At 45.4% G+C, this 23,423-nt stretch overlaps 1 protein-coding gene across 3 annotated transcripts in view; it reads right to left on the bottom strand.

Moving 5' to 3' along the window:
* Positions 1-22,687, bottom strand: part of POMGNT1 (protein O-linked mannose N-acetylglucosaminyltransferase 1 (beta 1,2-)) — a 29,183-nt gene extending 6,496 nt beyond the window's left edge. The window contains exons 1-21 of one of the 3 annotated variants that reach the window (XM_035122585.3): positions 22,389-22,687; positions 19,878-20,080; positions 14,766-14,871; positions 14,081-14,196; positions 13,064-13,129; positions 11,724-11,837; positions 10,547-10,664; positions 9,986-10,084; positions 9,631-9,758; positions 8,099-8,169; positions 7,440-7,515; positions 6,389-6,472; positions 5,907-5,948; positions 5,430-5,488; positions 4,871-4,943; positions 4,562-4,690; positions 4,069-4,194; positions 2,606-2,670; positions 1,905-1,949; positions 370-505; positions 63-172 (exon numbers count right to left, since the gene is read on the bottom strand). In XM_035122585.3, coding sequence (XP_034978476.1) covers positions 63-172; positions 370-505; positions 1,905-1,949; positions 2,606-2,670; positions 4,069-4,194; positions 4,562-4,690; positions 4,871-4,943; positions 5,430-5,488; positions 5,907-5,948; positions 6,389-6,472; positions 7,440-7,515; positions 8,099-8,169; positions 9,631-9,758; positions 9,986-10,084; positions 10,547-10,664; positions 11,724-11,837; positions 13,064-13,129; positions 14,081-14,196; positions 14,766-14,871; positions 19,878-19,991 — 1,877 coding nt within the window. In that variant the 5' untranslated portion in view covers positions 19,992-20,080; positions 22,389-22,687. Of the gene's footprint in view, positions 1-62; positions 173-369; positions 506-1,904; positions 1,950-2,605; positions 2,671-4,068; positions 4,195-4,561; positions 4,691-4,870; positions 4,944-5,429; positions 5,489-5,906; positions 5,949-6,388; positions 6,473-7,439; positions 7,516-8,098; positions 8,170-9,630; positions 9,759-9,985; positions 10,085-10,546; positions 10,665-11,723; positions 11,838-13,063; positions 13,135-14,080; positions 14,197-14,765; positions 14,872-19,877; positions 20,081-22,270 lie in introns of those variants that run through there. The other 2 variants (XM_035122586.3, XM_060276937.2) reach the window with 2 other exon arrangements.
* Between the last annotated feature and the right edge of the window lie 736 nt (positions 22,688-23,423).

The following is a 23,423-nucleotide window of genomic DNA, read 5'->3' as shown; positions in this document are numbered from 1 at the left end:
AAGCAGCCTGGCACTAACATGGGGACCAGGGGGAGTTTCCCCTGCCCACGAAGGAAACTTACGAATAAGGAGAGGCGGGCACTCCTACTACCAGGAAGTGGTTCTTCTTCCGGAAGAGGCGCCACAGTCCTTTATGGTTCCCACGGACATCCAGATCCCAGATGTGGAGGCACTAAGGGCAGCAGAAAGAGGACATCGTACAAGCAACATACCATCAAGGTTGAAGCAGTCATGTGATGGAAGTTCTAGAATCTAAGTTGACTGAGCTGCCTTCCAATTCCCTTTCTGTGCTGGCTTTGGATTTAGAGGCCTACAGAAACCCCACCCTTTCCATCTTATGTCTGGGCAGGCAAAAAAGTTGGAAGTTACCTTTGCAAGCTGAGTCCAGGTGGTGAAATCTGCCTCCTGCTCCATCTTAATGTACATAACGTAGATCTTCCCTTCAGTGTCGGGTACAAAGGAATCCTCACAGGGGTTCTTGCTGTGATCCAGAACTTCTGCCTCACTGGAGGAGGAATTAAAATAAATCCGACAAAAGAGTGAAGAGATAAAAGCCGTAAGACACACATGTATGAACACACACAGGGGTTTCCAGCAATTTTTTTAAAAAGTGCCAATTTGTACGCGTTCGGAGGATTTATGAGCTGTGACGCACTTTAAATTGGAGCAGCGACCTGAAGCTAAGTTCAGCTATAGGGCAAGGAGATCCATTAATTTACCAAGAGTTTATGGTTTGATGTTTGGGTCTCCTGCCTGGAAAAGCTGTAAATTCTATAATGATCGTAAATCTTCATGGCTATGAGAGAAAACGAAAGTGATTTGAGCTTTTTAAGATGGCGCTGCTTCGTGCTGCTTCGACGCAACAGGGAGCTCCATTAAGAAGATTTATGGGGAGGCTGGACTGATTAACTCACACAGGAGAAAGAACATCTGTGAAACTTTGTTTGATATTTATCTCAGCAGCTGGGAAACAATCGGATGAAAGTGGAAAACATCTATGTGACTGTAAGGGGAAGATCTGGATTATTATGAACTTGGAGGACGATTTGAACTTTAGAAAAAAGACGGCAGTGGACAGTTGCGAGGAATTCCCAATTTCTTGAAGCATGGGAACCCAAATAAAAAATTCTTTAGATGATTTGGCATAACATTCGGTTTGATTGATATATATATGTGTATAATTTGAAATATTGAATGTGATATAATTGGTTTTAATTGGAAAATTAATAAAAAAAATATTTTTAAAAAAATTTTTTTTTAAAAAGTGCCAATTTGTCTGTGGGGGAAAGTAAAAAAGAAAAGGCCGCAAGTTTGTAGGAAGGGCTTACATTGCCCCTATTGTTGAAGCTTTGTAGTTATATGTCAGGCAAAACATTTAAGGTGACTACATTGTTCTTTTGGGCTCTTCCTCTTCGCATATTAGATGGGACGCTTCCAGCCCTTCATAATTTCAGTTTATGACGACATTGGTTAAAATCCACCCACCCACTCCAGAGACTGAATGATAACATTGTGATCCAATTGTGCAAAATTCCTGGCTACCACTTACTGTTTTTCCTCTTACAGTTTTTGCTGCAGCACATGCAGAAGATGCCAAGTTTTCCACAAATGGGGACACAAGAACATCTCTCTCGTCAGCATGGCATGCTAGCAAAATCAATCCATCAACGACAGCAGACACAGCCTACCATTGATCAAAACAGCTCTAAGAGCTGTATAGATGTATCAGCATAATTCTGACGCTTGCTTCTGTAAAACTGAATAAAAACACAACACCCTCCCCAACAACAGACAAACAAGCATTCATCTCCAACATGAAACAGTCCCCCCCCCACTTTTTAAGGCTTTGCAAAATGTCATATTTTACCATCAATATGCATCTGATTTCCTAGCATTCAAGTTACCTGAGCAGCCGGTGGATTTCAATTTCATATGCATCTTTCCTTAAGCTGGATGATGGAAAGATAAAGACAGACAGTCAGAGGTTGGTGGGGGTGGGGGAAAGAGAAATATTGATGCTTAACACCTTAGAGGCAGTTTGTTGGGTGTCAGCATCCTGCTTAGTAAATCCACTACAATGAAACCTCTATTAAATTCCACAGTCCACCTTTGCTACTATGAAAGGCAATCTAGGATAGTCATCAGCTTTTTGACCTCATTGTAGGAACACCAACGTGGGTTGGAGTAAAAATTAGAAAATGGGGAAGAAGATAGTATACCCCAGGAAACACAACTCATCAGCTGGAGAGGAAAATAAATGTATTTTTTTCCCCTATTTATGAAGAAACCACCTTCCTGCTAGTATTAATCTCCTAGAAGCAATATTCAAGTAGGTTTTCCTCTGAGTAGATCTATTGGAACCAATAGGCCTACCTTAGCAATCTTCATTCATATCTGACTACCACTCTGATTTTTAAAGGCCACCCACAAAAGAGGCAATATGTTATTATCAACTTTTAGGATATTCTGGTGCAGGTAAAGGAGTGAGTCTCCGCTGGAGAGGTGCATAAGCCAGGAAGCCCTAAGCCTGGCTCAGAAAGTCAGTCCCAGGTGCCCCGGGGTGTATCAGGGCGCATTCCGCAGAGACTGGACATACTGCACTCACCTCTCCACATTTTTTATTTGGACGCTGGGGACAGTGTTGAACTTGTGCTTCTTGAAATAGGCTTCCTAGAAAAACCAAGAGGCAAACACATATTTAGGGGTCACCAGTCACCTTTCATGTACGTATAACCCCTTATTTCCACATATCCCTGGAGCACCCTTGGGAGGGAATCTAGCTTGATGCACATGGGCACAGATAATGAGTCTCCACATCAAAAAACACACTGCCCCATGGCAGACAACTATCCATAAATGATTTGTTGCATGGGGATGGCCACAGGGAGTAGTCAAAGTCTGAAATGCAGGTGTGTTAAGTGAATAAACAGGAGGCACTAGTTCATTTTGGGTCACTGGACTAGCCTGGCAACTTGGGAGCTAGCATACAAATCGACCTAAGAACACAGAGTTGCATCCAGTGCTAGACCTACTCAGAGCAGAGCCACCACATTGACTAACTGAGGTTCCATTTTTTTTCCATGAATTGACTTTCAGGAGAAGTTATTTGGACACAAGCCATTTGCCCTATGTGGGCATTTAGGACACACAATTATCACAGATTAGGGCCAGGCGCAGTCTCCCCACCCCAGCATTGTCCACAGGCTTGGGAGGATGTCTGCAGCAGGGCAGCTTCCCAAAGCCAAGTAGGTGGTCCCCATGAGATGAAACCCTGAGCTCTCAGGGTTCCCGCTTGCTGGGATAGCCCCTGTGTACTGGCAGGCAGTCCTGCTGCAGACATCCTCCCAAAGATGCAGAGAGTGCTGGGCAGAGGAAGGAACCTCCTCATATGCCTCACGTGATGATAGCTCTGTGCTTTCAACATCAGAACAGGACTCGCATGGAACTGCTGTGCTGGCTCAGATGAAAGATGATCTAGCCCTGCACTCTGTTTCTTGAAAGTGGCGACCCCTGAGTTCTCTCGAGGCTGCCAAGCTAGCCATGAAGGCTCAGCCTTCTCCTATTGGTTCCAAGGATGGGAGTCATCGCTCAGTGGTAGAACACATGGTTTAATATCCCTGGCATTTCCAAGCAGGACTGGGAACACCCCCCGCCTGAATCCCTGGAAAGCTGCTGCCAATCAGTGTAGACAACACTGAGCTAGAGAGACCCATGGTCTGAATCAGTCCTAGGTTCCTATGACAGACCTCCTCTGCACATGACGCTTTTGCTGAGTTCTCATGGCCTACAAATGCTTGCATAGGTGGATGGGAGGTCAATATGCACAGGTGATGAAAAGAAGCAGCTTCTTTCTCCAAGGTTGAACTGCAGCTGGGGAAATGCAGACTGCGCCAACCGTCCTTTTCACTAAGTAACACACATGTCATGACCTCCTTCAGCAGAACAAGGAAGGGGAAGCTAGCAGAGACCACAACCAGAAGCAGAAGGCAGCCTGCAAGGGAGTTTCCCTAGGCAGAAGCACACATTGCCTGATGCTTCTCTGCGCTGGTTGGTATGGGCCACACTCACATGGAAGTAGCCGTTCATGTTGAGGCCAACGATGCCGAAATGGTAGGAGCGCGACACGTCTGGAATGAGGCATTCGCGGCCTTTCCTCTGCTCCGGCATCCGCATCCACATGTCCCAGTCCCAGAGCTGGAGGGAAGAGAGCACAGAGGAGTGGAGCCCAGTGTGAGAAAGGGCTTCTCGGGAGAGTCCCTGGTCAGGGGATTTGAAGGTTGTCTAGGTTCCAAACATCTCAGTCCTGACCATTTTCCTGCTCCATTTGTTCAACTTTCCAAAATGTAACAACATTCTACTTTATTTCCATACTAAAAGTTAGAAAGTGTGAACAAGTATATCTTGCCCTTTAAAAATGCTGATAAAGACTGAAGGCCTACAGCCCTGATGCTCTCAAGAAGGGATACCGCTAGTATTTATGGCTACTGCAAAGGGTAACTACTTGGCAATAGAAAGAGCAGGCCTTGTTCTACAAGGAAAGGCTAACTGAGAGGACACTGACCTTCTCTGGTGTTGGCCATTTGGGCTCCAACTCATCCTTGTAGAGAGTCTTCCTCAACACCCAGCCCAGGCCTGGCATGGTCTCCACACGGTACAAGAGTGAAGGGTCCTCCGCTGTGTGCTCATATCCCTAATTTTCCAAAAAGAAAAGCACCTAAGCAAACCTCTGTAACAAGAGCATATCATTAAGTCCCTCACCCTGATTTGAGGTGGCGGGAGGGAAGGAAGAAGTATGTTGATCACAGGAGGGTGATGCAGAAAAAAGGGAAGAGGGAGGAAAGTGCAATGAAGAATCAAAAACAAGACCCACCTGGTCATTCCAGGCAGAGATGCAGTACAAGCTGTCATCTTCCTCCAGCAGATAGATGGACTGGCTTAGGAAGCTATACATCAAAAGAAAACAATTCTAAAAGTGTTAGAAGAAACATTGTTTAAGCCAACCTTAATCAGGTTGATGAAAGGGTTTTTTTGATCATTGATCAACCTAAGGTCAGTGGCATTCTTCTACAAAAGTATCAAGTCATGATTTGCAAGTCAGGCAAGGGGGTCAAATCCAGTGGTGCGAACGGATTGATCTGGGTAAATACTAAGTATGACCACAAGGGTTTTATTTATTTTATACTTTACCCTTTAATCTGATGCACACATTTCTGGAAAGGTTGACATAAAGGGTTGGTCTGAATTATGTCTAGTTTCCAGCCCTTCAGAATCCTTCCTGATCGGCTGGCTTGTGAAACCAGTCTCATACTCCCTTTACAATGGTGTTGCGTTCTCTAAGTCATGCAGCAAGTTAACCCAAAGTGACTTTGGTCAGAATGAGCAAAAACATCAGGACCCAGCTAGGGCTCATTGATGGGTTCAGATAATACCTGAAGAAGTCAATGGAAATGTCCAAGTCCTCTTCTAGAACCACGGCAAATTTGGCATCCTACAAAAAAGGTGGAGCACAAAGAGAGAAAAGTGAAGGTGGTGAGCAAGGCCAATGAGATGCAAAGTTCAGAAGCAACATTCTCACCCAAGGGATGCAGGAATTTTGGGGGACCAGGTGGTCCCAGCAACAGTTCAGTTTCAGAACTATGCCAACTTGATCAGTGCATGAAGGTACCACCCCCTCCACAAGCACTATATGAGAGACACTCATGCCACTGTGCATGTTTGTTAACTGCATGCTCAACTACAAAAGCCTCTGCCACGTCATGTTCTATAACAGGTGATCATTAGAATCATTTATTTAGGACAGAATATCCTCCCCAGTGATTGCATACAAGCGCACAATCAAAGGTAGAATTTTCTAAGTCACTCTCAGAAGTGGGGAAACGTGGTGGAGGTTGAGGAAGATCACATACCGGGTGCAAGTTGAATGTTGCTGTCAAGCTGGCCTTGTAGTGCTATGAGAGGAAAACGATGCCATCGGTTACAACACTATTCAGAACTCGACTGATTCAGATCAGTGACTCAGACTCAGACAGAAGTGATATATCTCTATCCCCGCCTGACAAGTGTAGTCCATCTAGGGTGGTAACCTCAGCCAGAGAGCAGGTCACCTCTATTACACTTCAGCGTAGCAGCAGGAGTTTCATGCAACTTTCATCTGGAGTCACACCAGGTTGGTTTTTTAAGCTCAGTCCCAGACACAGGCACATTGCTGGAGAACAAAGACTGGTATGCTTGAGCTAAAGGTTCTGTGTGGTCCAGTTGTTTCACAGCTGCCAAGCATGGATATTCAGGGCAATCGTTTGTGATGGGGCTCGTAGGCAAGCAAGATGGCTGGGTGCCCCAATGCATGGGCATGGTTTCCAAGGGGAGAAGAGAAAAACGGGTCCCTCACCTGGGAGACTCTGGCGTTTTTAATGCTGATGGGTGTGTGCTGGATTCCCTTCAGGCCAAATAGTTCCACCACATCCATTGGCTCCTGGAAAGGAAAAAAACGTATGAGATTCACACTCCCACAACCCTAGTTCCTTTTGATCAAGGCAAGGCAAGCATGGCTAGACTCCTTAAAGAGGAGCACAACAGACTTCAAACATTGATGGATCGATCAGATATTGTTACCACAAAGGTACAGGAAGACAACTGGTGTTTATTGCCCTTGAAGTGAAAGAAAGGTTCCCAAGTGCTTTTAGTAAGCCAGAGTCTATGGTCAGCATTCACGAGGAGCAGCAGGAAGAAGTTAAGGTGAAAGCTGTCTGATGTAAGTGCAGTAAAAGCTGCACTCCTCTGTCATTTATTCCCTAGTAAGTTCTAGCGGACTCCTAGCGCAGCTTATTCCCCAGGTAAAGTTGGCACCTCTAGTTATTTTCATTAGTTTTCTTACCAGTCTTTCACCATCAGGTCCCAGGATGGGTTACAGCAAGAGGCTGGCAGAACAACCAAAAGGGCCCCCCCTCTGCTTATCTTAACATCCAAGAGGGTCTTATGGGGAGGGGGCGGTCTTTCAGATATTTGGGGCCTATGTCATTTAGGACTTTAAAAACTAATGTGAGCACTGTGATTTGTACCCAGAAATGAACCAGGCGCGTCATATTTTAATTTGGCTGCTGCATTCCAGAGCAGCTGGGGTTTCAGAAGAAGCTTTAAAAGGCAGCCCAAACAACAACTTGATGCTCCACAGCTGCATTTTGCCTTTCTCATTGGGAGCGGGGCAGGAAGGATAGAAGAGACGCTTGCTTCTCTCAAGTGGTAGGGCCTGAAGGGGAAAGAAAGATCTCAGCAAATCAGCAGTAACACCTCAACAGAACGAGACGGGATATTTTGTCGATAGGTGGATGTAGAAGGTGCAGGCGCAATTCTTGGGTGAGCCCTAAGGGATTTTTAAAAGCACATTATTCTGTAATCAGAAAGGATGCAAAGTTCTTGATGAAATGGAAGGAGGGACTCACCTCATAATATCCATCAATGAAGACTGTTATCATCTGAGGATTGACTCCTTGTGCCGACAGCAGCGATCGCAGCATCCTATGGGAAAGAGGGACAATTTTTTATTCTTTAATGATCTTTCCTGCTGTATAATTTAGAGAAACAAATGATTTAATAAAAACAAGAGTAAATGCCACACAGCAGGAGGGCATGTCTCCCCCTCTCCAAAGTCTTGCACATAGAAAGCTAGCTGGAATATTTCTCCCCATCTGCTAGTTTTCTGCCTGCAGGGAGACACTGAGGCAGAACCACTATTCTAAAGCAGTATAGCTGGTGAACATCAGGGCTCTGAATATGAACAGGGATCCTCCATGAGTACAGAAGTTTCCCTGTATCAGATAATCCACAAGCTGGAAGGTGATGGGAACAGTGGCAGAGAGGGGATGGAGCTAGTTTGCTTGTCCCTGTTATCCTGCCTGTGCATTTACTCAACCCTAATTGCAACACTTGAAGAGGGCTAGAAGCCAAGGCCCTCACATTCCATCCCAACAACCTGTCCTTGAGGTTCCTACACTTATCAATAAATGTGCAAGGGCTGAAGCAGAATTTTCAATTTCCGACTGCAGTGCTTAGAACCCCAGCCAAGTGCCCTGCCAATGGGCCCAAGTCAGTCTCAACTCACCTGTACAGGTAGTTAGGTCTGTTTCCTGCAATGACAGCAACAGGCACATCAAAAACTTTGTTGTCTTTGAGCTAAAAGTGGAAGAAAGATCCTTAAAGCAGATGTTTCAGCGAAGCACAAATTGTCTCCCAAACCCATTCCCTCTTCCTATTCACACCCATATAATTTCTTGCTCTGGAACATTTATAAGGGTAAACTAAGTTAGCATAGCACAGATTTTCTTACGACATGCCAGCGGTAAATACAAACAAAGCACTTCCATCAGCCAGGTACCCTTCAACTGTTTCCAAAAAAAAAAAACCACAATCTTCCCATTTGCTCTTGAAATCCACCTTATAAATTAAGCAGCCTAGAACTGGGAAGAGACCCTCACAATTTGGATTAATTTTTGGCTCTCATAATAATAATAATAATTTTATTATTTATACCCCATCTGGCTGAGTTTCTCCAGCCACTCTGGGCAGCATACAGCACATAAAAAATGGTAAAACATTAGACATTAAAAATTTCCCGGTTCAACCTCAATCTGTTAGCCACCATTCATCCTCCAACCACCTTCAGACACTCACACAGGACATTCGCCGCTTTCACTGGTTCTGGTTTAAAAGAGAGGTAGAGTTGGGTATCATCCGCATACTGATGAACACCCAGCCCAACCCCCCTGATGATCTCTCCCTGCGGCTTCATATAGATCAAGGATGTCCAACAGGTCAATCAAGATCTACTGGTCGATCCCTGGGAGGTTTTGGTAGATCGCGGTCGATCACTGGCTCCACCATCCGCCCCCTCACCCTGCCCTCTAGATCGGCAGTACGAAAGATGGAGCTCTTGCTGCAAGGCTGACCGTTTCAGAAGCGATCCCTTGGTGAGCAGATTAATTAATTTATCCTTTGCCCTGTTCTCCCCCCCAAAAACGGGTTTTCCCTCCCCTAAAAAAGCTCAACAACTTTTCCCTGAACCCTCCAAAAATGGGGTAGATCACTGCCAGTTTTTAATTGTATGAGCAGATTGCAGTCTCTTGGAAGTTGGCCGTCCCTGATACAGATGTCATAAAAGCATGGGGGAGAGGACGGAACCCTGAGACACAAGTGAGAGCCCAGGGGTCTGAACACTCATCCCCCAACACCACTTTCTGGACACGGCCCAGGAGGAAGGAGCAGAACCACTGTATAACAGTGCCCCCAGCTCCTCTATAGACAGTCCAGAAGGATGTCATGGTTGATGGTATCAAAGGCCGCTGAAAGTTCCAGGAGAACTGGATTTAAGGCACAGGAATGCAAGCAAAAGGAACTGAGAGATATCGCTTTGAGAATTAGAAATAATGCAGAAGAAGTGGCTGAGAACTGGGCAGTAGGCCTTTACATATTTGAGAGTCTTGACAGGTCACTTGGTGACTTCCATCCATAGTCTTACAGAGCTCTCAGCTGGCTGCTTAGTTAAGGAGATCACAGGAAGGCCTTTGTGCTTCCTCATCAACTTCCATTCCTGGAAGAGGTTGGGGAAGAAGGGAGCTCTCGCTCAGGCTTACTCACTGGGTCCGGATTGAACTCTATAGGTGTGGGGTCCTTGCAGCTGCAGACACTGCCATACCCTTCCACCTTACTGCAGAACCGCTTCCTCCGCCGGTTGAGCTCCGTGTCAGGCCAGTGGCATTCGGCATCTGAGAGTACAACAAGGGGGGGGTTATTTTGAGACATGAAGAGAATTCTGGGCTAGACAAGCCTCTAACCAGGTTCTCACTACGGATGCTTTAGAGGAGGGGCAAAGAACCCTTTAAATGGATGGTGTCACTGGGTGGCCTTACTGGGTCATCCCAACCTTTGCCTCTGCAACTCCACCCTTAAGAAGATGCTCAGGGAACGGCGATGAAGAACCAGCAGGCCATACCTTCCACAGAAGTTAGCTGGACTTCAGTCTTCAGCAAGACAGGCTCTCCCCAAGAGGAAAGCACCGGGGACTTGGCGTGCTTTTCACCATAAACCTCACCTAGAGAGAAGAAAGCATATAAGGGTCTGCCAGATACAATTACCACCCTCTGCTTGTACAAACCTGGCACTAGGCTGCTGCTGCTGCAACAACATGCATCTTGTAGAACAGGTAAGGAACCTTCGGGCAGTTCAACTCCCAGCTCCCCAAAGCCGTAGCTAGCATGGCCAATGGTCAGAGATGGTGGGACGGAGCCCAGCAAGGTCTGGAAGGAGACACGTTCCCTCCCCATTTCTATGCAAGATCCATGACCTTCAGCATGGAAATCAAGCTAAGCCTGCCCTCTTTCTGTGTCCATTAGGACTGCTGCTCAAGGCAGGGTTAGCGGAACACCCATCTAGGGTGACCAAGTGGCACTGGAGGAATGGAGACACCTCTGCTGTTATTGCGGTGTAGAAGAAGGAACTCCTTTCTCACATTCTCCCATGTAGATTTTGGTCAGAAAAAAAAACAGATTCTGACCTCCTTTCTTCCCCACAAATGTCCACATGTCCCTCCAGTTGAGGGAAGCTGCAATCTGACTCCCTAAGCTCTTCAGGAGATTCTTCGCTGTGTCTTTAAGGTGGAAGGAGCCCTCATCCTGAAAAATGGAAGAAAAGCCAGGCTGTTATTATATAGGGTTTCCCCCTCTTTTTTGTTGTAATTTTTAGCCTGACACAACTCTTTTCCCTCTGAGTTGCACAGAGGCACAACTAATGTCACTTAAAAAAAGTAAGGTAAAAAAATATGTGCTTGATAAATTTCCAGAGTTTTAGAGCCTTTTCTTAGCACCACTTTACCATTTTAGTTAAAAACAGTGTATTATGTATACAGAAAGATGAAAGCATAAAGAGCATCCATAAATGGGTGCTGCAAGAATAACAGCAGTACTTAGCTTTTTCCAGACAAGAATGTCAATAAGGATGGGTCCTGCAATTAGCACTAGTTAGTTCAGCCACCCAAGACAGATGTTGGCAGCTTTAGTGTTATCTCCTTTTCCCCTTTGTTGCCTCCTGATTTCTAAGGAGCAACAGGGATGCAACCATAAGGTGGAGCCAACTCCAGCAGCCCATTGCTCATGACAGTATTTGTTTTCTGGGCTGAGAACAAGTTAGTAGGTACCACCACAGTCACTTAATCGTTTGGCTCAAGAGCATCTGCAAAGCACTATCTTGTGAATAAGAAGTTGCATCGAACACTAGTCCTATTCAGAGAAGGCCCACTGAAATTATTGGGCACAACTATCTTAGGTCCAATATTTTCAGCGGGTGTACTCTGATTAGGATACAATCCTAATTATTTCATCAAGAAATATATTTAAGCCTTAGACTTTCTTTAGTTTTTTGCTGCTCTGGGTGAACCACCCAGGATATCATTCATTAAGTAAACAGAATACAAAACAATACCATTCACAATAGTAAATGCACAGCAACTGCATAACAAAGAAGTCCATATTATGTTATAGCCACAGGAAAGTAAACGAATCAGTAGCTGCAAAGTTAAAGTTAGTCCAAGTTTGCCTACTCCGAATATTTTGAAGCATTTCATTTCACATGACTTTGAAAGAAAATAAAAAGCTACTGAGGGCATCTGCACTTTTTATCTCTATGGAGCAGGGGGGGAAGAAAGAACGAACCAAAACTCCAGCCTCCCCACCTACCTTAATTGTGAAGATCAGAATGCGGCCTCTAGCTACCATGTTAAGGAAGAGGACCATGGCTTCGTCCTCATGCGGAGAGTAGGTGTCAAAGACTCTCTTCGCCATCACATGACCCTATTAAGCATTCATACACAGAAGCGGATTAGATCGTGGCCTCAGTGGATGGATGAGTCCTGCTCAACTGCTGAGATCCACTAATGACAACAAGAGTTTTAAACACAACCAGCTGCTTCTTTGGAAACAGAGTCAGCCAAAAAAACTGAAGCCAATGTGCATCTTCCTCGTGTTCTATATAAACACACGGTGGGACTTCTATGCACACTTTAAAGCATATTTTTTCACACATATTTCATCATAGGATTCCAGGGCGGGTTGCTATTCTGTTAAAATTATGTTGGCTAAAAAGAAAGAGCAAGTAGAACAAGTCCTCCATGGAGCCACTCGCAGCTTCCCATTGAAGCAGCAGACTAACGTTGGCATCCTCTAGTGTCTGAGCAAACAGGCTGGTCTTTATCTCATGCCAACATGAGTGCTATATCTTCATGCACCATTTTTATTTTTATTTTTAAGCAAGCCACAGGGCTGGAAGCAGCACCTGGCACAGTCACGGGGCTAACAAGGGCTGAGCATCTGGGAAGGCTCCTTGGCAACTGAGCCTGGCTTTCTCAACAACCCCTGCTCCTTGGCTGAAAGTCTGCCAAGCAGCGGCAGAAGGTGAAGAGGCAGCTGCCATTCTGGATAGCCCCATGGTGCCCAAATGTAGCACCACACGGGGCATTGTGGGGTTGTTAAAGAGACAGGTGGATTGCAGGCCTCTGTTACAGATTGCTGTCATGCTGTTGCCTGCTAGGATGCCACCAGTGATCAGCAAAATGGGTAGGATTTGGGTCCAAAATCTAGAAGAGCTGGCTCCAGAATCAATGATGGAACCAGAGCTACAGTGGTACCTCGGTTTAAGTACACAATTGGTTCTGGAAGTCTGTACTCAACCTGAAGCGTACTTTACCTGAAGCGAACTTTCCCATTGAAAGTAATGGAAAGTGGATTAATCCATTCCAGACGGTCCGCAGAGTACTCAACCTGAAGCGTACTTAACCTGAAGCGTACTTTCCCATTGAAAGTAATGGAAAGTGGATTAATTCATTCCAGATGGGTCCGCGAAGTACTTAAACTGAAAGTACTCAAACCGAAGCGTACTTAAACCGAGGTATGACTGTATTGCTAGTTTCAGCGACATCCCTATAGTTAACCAGTCACTTCCGCACAATTGTAAATACATCTGGCTTCTGAGATGCAAAGCAGCTTCTTTCAGCAAGTCAATCTATGGCTTAATCACTTACTGTAGCCTGATTCAACACAATCACGTGGATGCCTCTGCCTTGCTCCCGGGCTTCATCTTCCAAAACCTGCACTATGATAAAAGAAACTATAATAAAACTCTATCCCTCCAGCTGCCACCACACCCCTTTGGCACAAATAAGCTTTCTTCCAGGAACGCCCCCCCCCCACTAGGTGCTGAGGTCCTGTGGCCCCAAAGAGTTGACTGTTTACCACCGCATTTCTTGCTTAAGGAAAACCACCCAAAGTGTAGACAAGAGATACAGTAAGCTTTACACCAGGCTTCCTCAAACTCGGCTCTCCAGATCTTTTTGGCCTACAACTCCCATGATCCCTAGCTAGCAGGACCAGTGGTCAGGGATGCTGGGAAGTGTAGTCGCAAAACATGTGGAGGGCCAAGTTTGAGGAAGCCTGCTTTCCACTTGAAGAACTTGAAAGCTGAGGTGCAAATGCCCCATCAGATGACGGTGGTTGGTGAAATACAGTTATAAAAACAGAGGTGGTTAACTTAATGCTGGACTACACCTCCCATAATCCAGATTTTGGACTACAACTTCCATCACCCCTAACCATTGGCCATGCTGGTTGGAGCTGAAGGTCGTTTGAGTTCAACATCAGCCATTAGTTCCCTGCCCTGGTAGAAAGAACGAATAAGTAAGGACTGTAATCTTAAATCCACATACCAAGGAGTAAGCCCTCTTAAACACAGCGGCATTTACTTCCAAGTAAACACATACAGCAGGGATGGGGGAACATTCAGCTCTCCAGATGTTGCGGGTCTCCGGCTCCCATCAGCTGCATCCACCATGGCCAATGGTTAGGGGTGACGGAATTTATAGTCCACCAACATCTGGAGGAGCACAGGTTCCCCATCTTCAACATGTAGGATTGTGCTGCAAAGTGAAACGAGCCTCTCTGTTTCAAAAGGTGCTGTGCTTCACTCTGAAGCCATGCATATGAGAACTTCCGGTTTCCCCATTTATTGCATCTCCCCTTATAGCTGCAGCGGAGTCCCTCACCGTCGTCCCATCCACTGCCACGTAGACTTTGGAGCGGCTGGAGTACACCTCAATATCCAGAACCTTCCTGCTGTTGACAGGTCGTCGAGGGATCTCTGGGTTCTGCAGGTCTTCATCTAGAGAGGGGGAACAAACCATTTACTTCAAGCTACTTATAAACTCTGGTTCAAAAAACCCCACAATCAACTCACTCCCAGAAAATATAAGCCAAAGATCTAGATTCCAAGAGGAGCATAATACAACATATTTTTTTATCCCTAAGTTCAGGGAAACTAGATATTTAGTGGCAGACTCCCACTTGATGTCCCTTGAAAATTTCTCTCCATCCATTTAAAGGTTTCATTATCTAACAGAAATGCTCCAAGTGTCTGCTTTGACCATGCGTGTGAGGTTCTTAGAGGTCTCCTTGGATGGATCTGAGTAACTGAAAGGTGTCATTAAGCTTTTACATCCATACACCTTTCTCTACGGAATTTATTTTCTCTCTCTCCAAACCAGCTGAAGTATACACTTAAAATGACTTTTCATGCAAAGCTGCAGCAGACAGCGAACAACACTGTTGTAGCTAGGGATGTTGCATGCTGCCCATTAACCAGGAGATTTAACATGCTAGGGCATGCTGAGCAGGGGAGATACCAGCTTGACCTCTGCTGTAAAGGACATTCTACTGCTATCACCTACACACCATAATCCTGAGAAGATTCTTCCTCTTCATTGGCTGCTCTTCTGGTGTCCAATATCAGCTTTATATTGACAATCACGGTCACTAGCAAAAAGAGAACAGCCCCCATCTGCAAAGCAATAACATTAGACCATAAGTATTACTAATCTGATGCCTTAGAAGTCCTTCCATCTTGAAGTGTATCTCCTGCATAGCAGGACATGAAGGCAAAGATGTAGTGCTGCCAGCTAAAGAGCAGAACCATAGCTCTTGAATTATTTTGACATAACTTTCACCTATACCTCTACTTGCTACTTCCGTTCACATCTAAAAGGAGTTGTTTTCCCCTGCAAAATTTTACAGGGCAATGGGGGCCTCCTACCTTCTTAAAGCTTGTCACCCATAACCACACAATCCCTTTCCCATGCATAAAGGTGCAAATATATTCCGTTTTATCCAGAAAGTAACCAGGGATTATTTAAATTCCTTAGAACTGAGTTGCTGGCATTTGGAGATGGAAATCAGTTTGGAGTCAATTGTCATGTGACAGATACTGCATGCCTTCCAACATTTGATAATGGCAATATTGTCAAGTGGCACACAAATCTTTAAATAAACTGCATTCAGCAGAGTCCAAGGCCAAGTGGCATGCCACAAGGAGGATTTCAAATGTTACCTACAAAATACGTAACAGGGGAAAAAAACCCTGTTCTGACATTTTGATTGTTGCAGAAACATTTGTCTGCTAGCCTTGTATTCCAAACAGAAGCTTCCTTAGCAATTGCCTCACTCTGATCCAAGAAAAATAGCTATTGTTACTACAATTCTCAATCCGGGTTTAGCCCACAGAACTAGGAAGATAAACCAGAGGGCACCCAGGAACAATGAACTGCTAGATCATTATGAACGAACATTCTCTTTGCAAGGCACTCAAGCAGAATTAAAAAACAAACACTCCCAACCCCCAACATCTGGAACCTCTTAAATGGGTGTTGTTGAAAACTATCCATTGTCATTACAGGCAGTTTTTAGCTTTCTAGCACAGGGTGTAGGAGCACTGTCGTACAACAATCTGTATTTAATATCAGATGGCCATTCTCCAGTATCAAGTTGACTTGCTGTTGACATTAGATTGACATAAGTGACATCAGATTTCAGGTCAGTGAAAACCAGCTGCTTGGAAGGAATCTGGACCCACTGTGTCTCCACAAATTGTTGCAAAGCGGTTGCAATGCCAATGAATATGAATAAATGTGCAAAATAAAGGACCTACCCCTGTGATGATGACACAAATGCCTACACTAACACTATGCAATACAATGGAAAAATAATGTCCCATCTCCCCCCTTCCTCTTTCTCTCCCCTTTCTTTCTCCCAACCGCAAGATGTCTATGACATTAGTGTCTCACACCAAATGTAAATGAACTGTAAAAAATACTATGAATTGAAAGTGGAGGTGCTATATGTACTTTTCCTTTTTTATTTGTCTTGTAACTCAAGAAAATATTCAAGAAATACCAATTATTTTTTAAAAAATAAAATGTGTAGCCCCTGCTCACCTATTGCCCCTGAAACAAAAGGTTTCACAACTTGGCAAGCTGATTCATGCAATAATATGAGATATATCCATAAGAAATGGTTAATAATTATGCCACCGTATATTCACAAAGATAAAGCCCCAAATCAAGAATGGGGAACCCCCAGATGAGGTAGGACTTCAACTCTCCAAAGGGAGAGGACAGAAAAGAGAACCCCTTGGCCTGGAAAAGGTTCTCAGAGCTATTCAGCATTTGCCACACAAGTTTTTGCAAATAAACTTTGCTTCAACTTCCTAGGCCATATCCAACTGAAGCAGCCGTCTTGTGCAACGGATGTTAGCTTGTATGAATGTGACTTCCCATTCCCCTCTCCTCTTCTGCAGTCTCTGCACACACCCGCCCCCCCAAATCTGCTCCGGTGATCCTCTGGAGCATATGGCGGGCAGGAAGATTTAAGTGTATTCAGTACAGCCTCATTTGCAAATATTATTTAACTTATGGAAACTGAGGTTGTCATAGCTGCAAGTTCTGGTGTCTCTTAGAAGTGCAGAATTTCAGCTGTCTCTTTCCTTACAGGTAAAAACATCCCAGAGGACACACTAACCACAAGACCCATAATTCAGATGCTTACGTAGCCTCTAACTCTTCTAATCCCCTTTACACAATTTTACCTGGTTTTCTGACATCATTCTTAAACTTAGGCAAATAGGCTTGCCACTTGAGGAATCACATATTTTTGCACTTAATAAGCAGAGGCTGCTAGATAATGAATTTCAAAAACTCTACCCTGCCCAGCTCTCCGTATGCTCCCCTGCCTATCTGGGGTTGCAACCCCATCATGGAATGATGCCTAATTATTTTTACAATCTAGTGACCCCGCTTGAATGCCTTTCCGTCCTCAGTGTTATCTGGAAGGCTCAGAGGCATCTCTTACCAGAATAGACTCTGCACCTGTGGCCTGTGTACCTGACTCTTTGGACCACATAATTTTGGATTGCCCTCTTTTTAACATCTTCTGTGATGATCCTTCGATGTCCTCTCTGTGGCTTGGGGCCCCTGCCAATAAGCAACACGCGGTGCAGTCTCTACTGAGAGATGACTCTCCTGTTCTCACTATGGTACAATCTTTGACCAGGATCTTTAAAGTTAAATCTGGGGTAGTTTGGCCTGTATAATAGTGATTGCCGAGGATTCCCTCTTTACTGTATGTTTTAGAATTATAACACATATGGACGGTCTATATGGTTTTTTATTGTCTTATATATGCCAATAAAGGTGTTGAATTGATAATCCCCTTTAGGACACAGCACAATGTTTTCAGAACACAGCAACTTTCCCATACCAAGACTCAGATTGTTCAAGTCAGAGACAGGTCCTTCAGGTTTTAGATATCCCTTTGCGGAGGCACAACACGACTGCCTCCATTATGCTGTTATGGAACTGTGGTCGACAGAGTATCGCCTATTGCCACAGCGGGTGCCATGACAAACAATTCCCTGATGATGCAGGAATACAGGGCAACATGGGTTTCTATGGGAACCCGAACTTGAAGAGCCCTGTCTGTGTGCAATTAAGGTGTCAGCTTTCCCCTCAACACTGACAGCTTTGTATTAAGCTTGCTGTTTTGAGACATGGGATCCAGACAAGATATTGGAACACATTTGCTATGCCTCTGTGCCTATTGCAATGTCACATTTCTCGAAGGCTGCTGGAAGGTTGCGCAATTCTTGAAACAAGAGCACTTGAAAATGTCAGTAAGTGTTTTTGAGGTCATTGCTGAACATGCGTGCAGTGCTAAGTCACTCTCTCCCTTCAAATGCCTCCTCAAAGTCCACACTTTCCATGTGGCCTGTAGTTTGGCCCCTTAATCCTCACCCCCAATTTTAGCACGTTTTATGATGTGCGTCTTCCAAAAACCAATTCCTCAGTGAATTATGTGTAGGATAGCTTGAATTTGATAATTTTCTGATGCCCTAGAGGGTCATCTATGTTAGCATGCTATTTTACTTGTATTTAGTAAACAAATGAATTCAGGAAACATATTGAGGAAAAATAATAATACTGGAAAAAATTCCTGAAAATATGGGTGACCCCCCCCTCCATTTGCTCATATTTATATCCCCCTCCACACTATTTTCTCCAGGCTTCTCCCCGCTTTTCAATTTTTGATTGTAAGCTCCTTTGGGGCAGACACCTCTCTCTCGCTTATGAAGATGCCATAGACATTGATTATTATAAGCTTATAATACTGAGCTCATTCTCCAAGTGTGGATCCCTAGATATGAAAAACTGCACTCTCTGTGCACAAGAGGGGAGGTGTGAACAGGCTTGAGCACAGCCTACGGTTTGCAGAAGTCCAAAAATTATTTAGGAAGAAAAATTAAGAGGGAGCCCTGCAAAAAAGCTGACTGGGGGTGGGGAATGGAGTGGAATATCATGGAAGCAACTATGGCTAGAGTATTCCATGCTGCAATATTTTGCTGCAGTTCTCACTTAGTATTTTGGAGACTCGACAGAATGCATTTCTTTCACCATTCAACCCCCACCCATCCTTAGTCACCTGTGATTAGGAAGCAAGGGTTCTGTTTTCAATTCTTAACCACAACATATAAAGAAGTAACACTGAAAAGGCTTTCAAAACTTCAATACGCTCCACAAACCCCTTTCAGGTAGCCTTGAGCCTCAGCATCTCCCCAGAAGTTATCAGGTTCTTTCCTTCAGGCTTACCCCCCCCCCACGGCCTTTGTTTACTGTCCTTGCTGTAACTCTTGCCACCTTTCACTTCAGCTTCTACATCTCAGTATATAAAAATTTGCAAAAAAACATTTTCTTCCTCAAATTGGGGAAGAATTTTTTTTGGGGGGGGCAACTTAGTAGCAACCTTCTGTTGCATAAACAGGTCTCTTGAAAAAGCTGTGGTACAGAGAACAGGGAGCAAATCAGTGCATCTAAAAAATATGTGGGGGAAAAAATAAAATAGAAACAATGCCAAGAGACATGATCCAGTATGAAGATCTGTTTCTGGAAGCTACTCTTTCCATCCCTCCTTCTGTTGCAGCATTTAACTGAAACCCATTCAGTGCCGCTAGCAAAAAGGCCGAATTGACAGTTTGGAAGAAAAAACTTTTTATCAACATCACTGAAAATCCACTGGTTTATAGGTATAGATATAGCTAGATGGGGGAGGGAGGGAGAAAGCGCAAGTCCCTTTCCATTTGCTGAAAGGTGGTTAAGGGTACCGGTAATTGTATTTGTCTTCTACAAGCTAAGCAACAGAGATATCCCATGGCACTTACTGACCAATACTTATTGTAAGCTTTTGTAAGCAAGAGCTCATGCTACAATAAAAGCAGCTAGCTTTCAAAATGCCACAGGATTCTGTCCTTTTAATAGAAACAATGCAGAGATATCCTTTGGTACCTATAAAATAACACTTTATCTTCTTCACTCCACTCGTAGGTTTCCTCAAGCGCAGACCGCATCACCCAAAAGCATTTAAAGTCAACAGTCTTCTATTAATAATAATAATAATAATAATAATAATAATAATACCAACACTAAGAGCAGAAGGAAGAGTCCAAGGGAGCTGCTCTCTTACCTGACAAAGCCTCCTTAGCGCCCTCTGATTTGTCAGCTTGTACTTCCAGGCCAGGTACCAGCTGCGTTTCTTCCGTGGATTGGCTAGTGGGTTGGGCTTCCACTCATCCATCATAGAAGGACAAAACGGATGGAACTGGACACCTACATGAGGCAGTGCTCAGCATCTGGCCTCCCTGAGTTGCATTCTACCACCAACAAGACCTGGCAGGGCAAAGAAAGCAGAAGATGATGAAGGAGTGAAATCGGCTGAGCCGAATGCAATATTGCTCCAAAGGCCTGAAGGTCCAACTCTATGTCAAGGCAGCACAGTATCTGCTCCATTAATTAAAAGAAAATGCAAGTGCGCATTTAGTGTTTCATTGACATAATTTATTCTGTTACATCACTTGAAAGCTGTCAAAATGTCATAGTTTGGCAAGGAGCAGGATGGAAGGAAGTCTGCCTTTGTTAGGGAGCCATGGGGTAGAGGAATGATGGGCCACTGGAAGGGAAGGGCCAAGTAGAGGACCAGTGGTCTTATTCCGTGCCCAAGCCCCACTTAGATGGTCTTTAGAGCTGCAGTGAGCTGGTTCCCACTTAACACTAAGTCAAACTATGTTTAGCATGGGGGGGGGGGTTCCCAGAGAGCATATTATTGCTGCTTTGCTCTTCCTCCCATCCTGCTGTTGTTGCACTAGTGTGAGCCAAACTGTGGTTTGGCCTAGTGTGTTGTCCAAACCTGGGATCATGGTTTGTTTCACTTAAGACAAACCACAAGCCAAGATTTGCCAGGAGCAAGACGATGCATGAACGCAAGTGGCAAGGGCAGCACCCTAAGCTAAACCTTGGCTTTGTTTGCAGCAATCTCCTCTCCAGGGACCCTCCGATTTGTGCCAAGTCATGATTTGGCTTAGCGCTACATGTAAACCAGCTCATGGGGCACAGTTTTAGTCATGGCAGGATAACAGGATGCAGAAAAAAACCAATTATCATCAGAGATCCTTAACACTTTCTGCTGGTGGACAGGACAGAGACTTGGATTGCACAACATCTAAGGATAGCAAGGGTGTGTGTAAGAGGTGACAGTTTCTCACACATGACCATCTTGACACCTCTAGTTTCTTGCAACATCTCCTCACTACAGTACATTGACCAGTGGATTAATCAAATACATGAAAGCTGTTACAGATAACTCATAAGCGGATTCTGACCATAACTGCCAGGTTCTCCCCTTTTTAAAGGGAAATTCCCTTATGCTGAATAGGCTTCCTCGCGAGAAAAGGGAAAACTTGGCAGCTATGATTCTGACTCTTAGGGGAAACTTCCCAACTGCACAAGTTCTTCAACACCAGAAGAGACCACCTAAGAAAGTGGTACACTCTCCTTTGTTAGAGGCTGGACGACCACCCATGAGCAGCAGATATCCTATATTAGCAGAAGGCCTGACTAGATGAATTTTGAGGTCCTCTTCAAACTCTATGACAGGCATCCCCAAACTGTGGCCGGCCCTCCAGATGTTTTGGCCTACAACTCCCATGATCCCTAGCTAACAGGACCAGTGGTCGGGGAAGATGGGAATTGTAGTCCAAAACATCTGGAGGGCCGAAGTTTGGGGATGCCTGCTCTATGATATGCCTAAAACCAGAATCTGTGCACACATCCTTTCCCAATGCTAGCAAGGAGCAAGGAGGAGCTGTAGCCCCCGTGTGTTTGTGCATTCAGAAGGTCCCAGGTTCTGTTCCTGGGTTGCGAGAGACTCCACTCCGAAACCCTGGAATGAAGCTACTAGTGTGCTGATCTGGATGATGTGATTCCAGATAAGCCAACTTCCTGTTCCTCTGGGAAGATGGAAGCCTGTCACTACTTGTCAAAAGCTGAACAGATTATATGCTTACTTATCTCTGCCTTCTTTAACAAATGCTTGCTCTTGGAGTGGGAGCAGCGAGTAACCCTTTACATGCATTTCAGTGGCAAAGGCTACATGTCTTTGAAAATAAGTCAAAAACAGCAAGACGGCTTCCAGGCAAGTATTAAAAGAATAGGGGAGGGCACCACTACTGACTACTCCTTTTTACACGGAGGGTATCGTTTACGGTACACTACATCAAAACAAAGGCTATTTTTAGTTAGCTTTTATAACACCACGATCCACGTTCAGCTCCCTCAATGGAAAGCAAACCCGAATCGGCATTGCGTGTCCTGAAATGAACAGAGTGCAACACATTTGGAGGGGCGGAGGCGGGGTGTCTGTGTTGGCTATCTTGGGAAAGGGACTTAAAAATAACCCTCAAGCAGTAAACTCTGGGAATACGGAGATTCTCCCATATTTCGCCGCCACCATTACTAGGAAGGGCAGGCCGAGTAAACGTCGGAAAGGGATAGACAACAGGTTCCACAAAACAAGAAGCATACCAAAAGGCGGCGGGTGGATGGTGATGGTGCAAAATGGATCACAGCGCCTAGGAAAAAGGGGGGTCAGCCTCGTTTCAGCACGCTGCATGCAGTTCCAAGGAAATGTAGATCTACTCACGGCCTCAACAGCGGGTCGAGCCCGGCGCTCTCCCCATAACCAGGAGCCGCTCACAGTGTGCAGCAGCGGCAGCAGCTGCTGGTCTTCTCTTCCTTTTCCTCCCCGTCGCGAACCAGGCACAGGGACCTTGGTGGCGAGGCTAAACCCGACGCGCTCCTCCGCTTCCGGCGCGGGATATACAGCTCGCAGGCTGCTCTTAAAGGAGACGGCGGCAGCGGTGGCTCCGGCAGAAGAAGGAGACGAGCCATCGGGCGGGGAGAAGGGGCGGAGCAGCCGGAGAGGCCTCGGCTTGGCCATCGATGGGCGGAAGAAAGCGCCGCATGGCAGGGACGCAGCAGTGCCATTGGCTCTCTTGGCTGCCGATCAAAGCGCCGGCCCCTCCTCGAAGGAGCGCAACAGGCGAGGAGGAGGAGGAGGAGGAGTCTTCTTTCCAAGCCGCAGGCTGGGCCCCCGAGCAGGCGAGGGCAGGCGCGCGCGCGAAGATCTGTTCCCCCAAAGGTTGGCTAAAAAAGTGAAACCTCGATCCGAAGCCAAGTTGCTTCCTTTGCAGCATCTTCGCCGTAGGAAAAATGCTTGTACGGGACACGTGTATAAAGGGAGAGAGAGGGCGCGCGCGCGCACACACACGCGCAACAAGTTGCTACACTAAGGAGTCACGTAAAAGGCAGCAGTGACTGATTTCCTGGATTCGACTTCTGCTGAGTGGGTGCAAGTCCCGAAAAACATGACACGTTAGTTTCAGAGGTCGGTGCGACTTCAAAACCGCGCACCACAGGATCGTTAGTCGCCGCCTCGAGGGTGGCCTCGATTGCTCTGCATTTCTGGATGAATGTGGCACGGGGGGAGGGAATGAAATATGAAGGTAGCCACAGCCATTTCTGCTGGCCAGAAGGGTGCTCTACACCCTTAGAGCATTCTTCAAGAATGGGCTGACATGCATAAGATGGCCCTTTTAGGTTCTCTGCTCTCACTTGAAAAATAAACCCATGACACACTAAACTAGGGGTCAGCAAACCTTTTCAGCAGGGGGCTGGT

This window comes from Zootoca vivipara, chromosome 7, assembly GCF_965207765.1.
Source record: "Zootoca vivipara chromosome 7, rZooViv2.hap1.1, whole genome shotgun sequence".
NCBI classification, from domain to species: domain Eukaryota; kingdom Metazoa; phylum Chordata; class Lepidosauria; order Squamata; family Lacertidae; genus Zootoca; species Zootoca vivipara.
The sequence above is the reverse complement of the archived record's forward strand: the minus strand, read 5'-3'. Positions and strand labels throughout refer to the sequence as shown.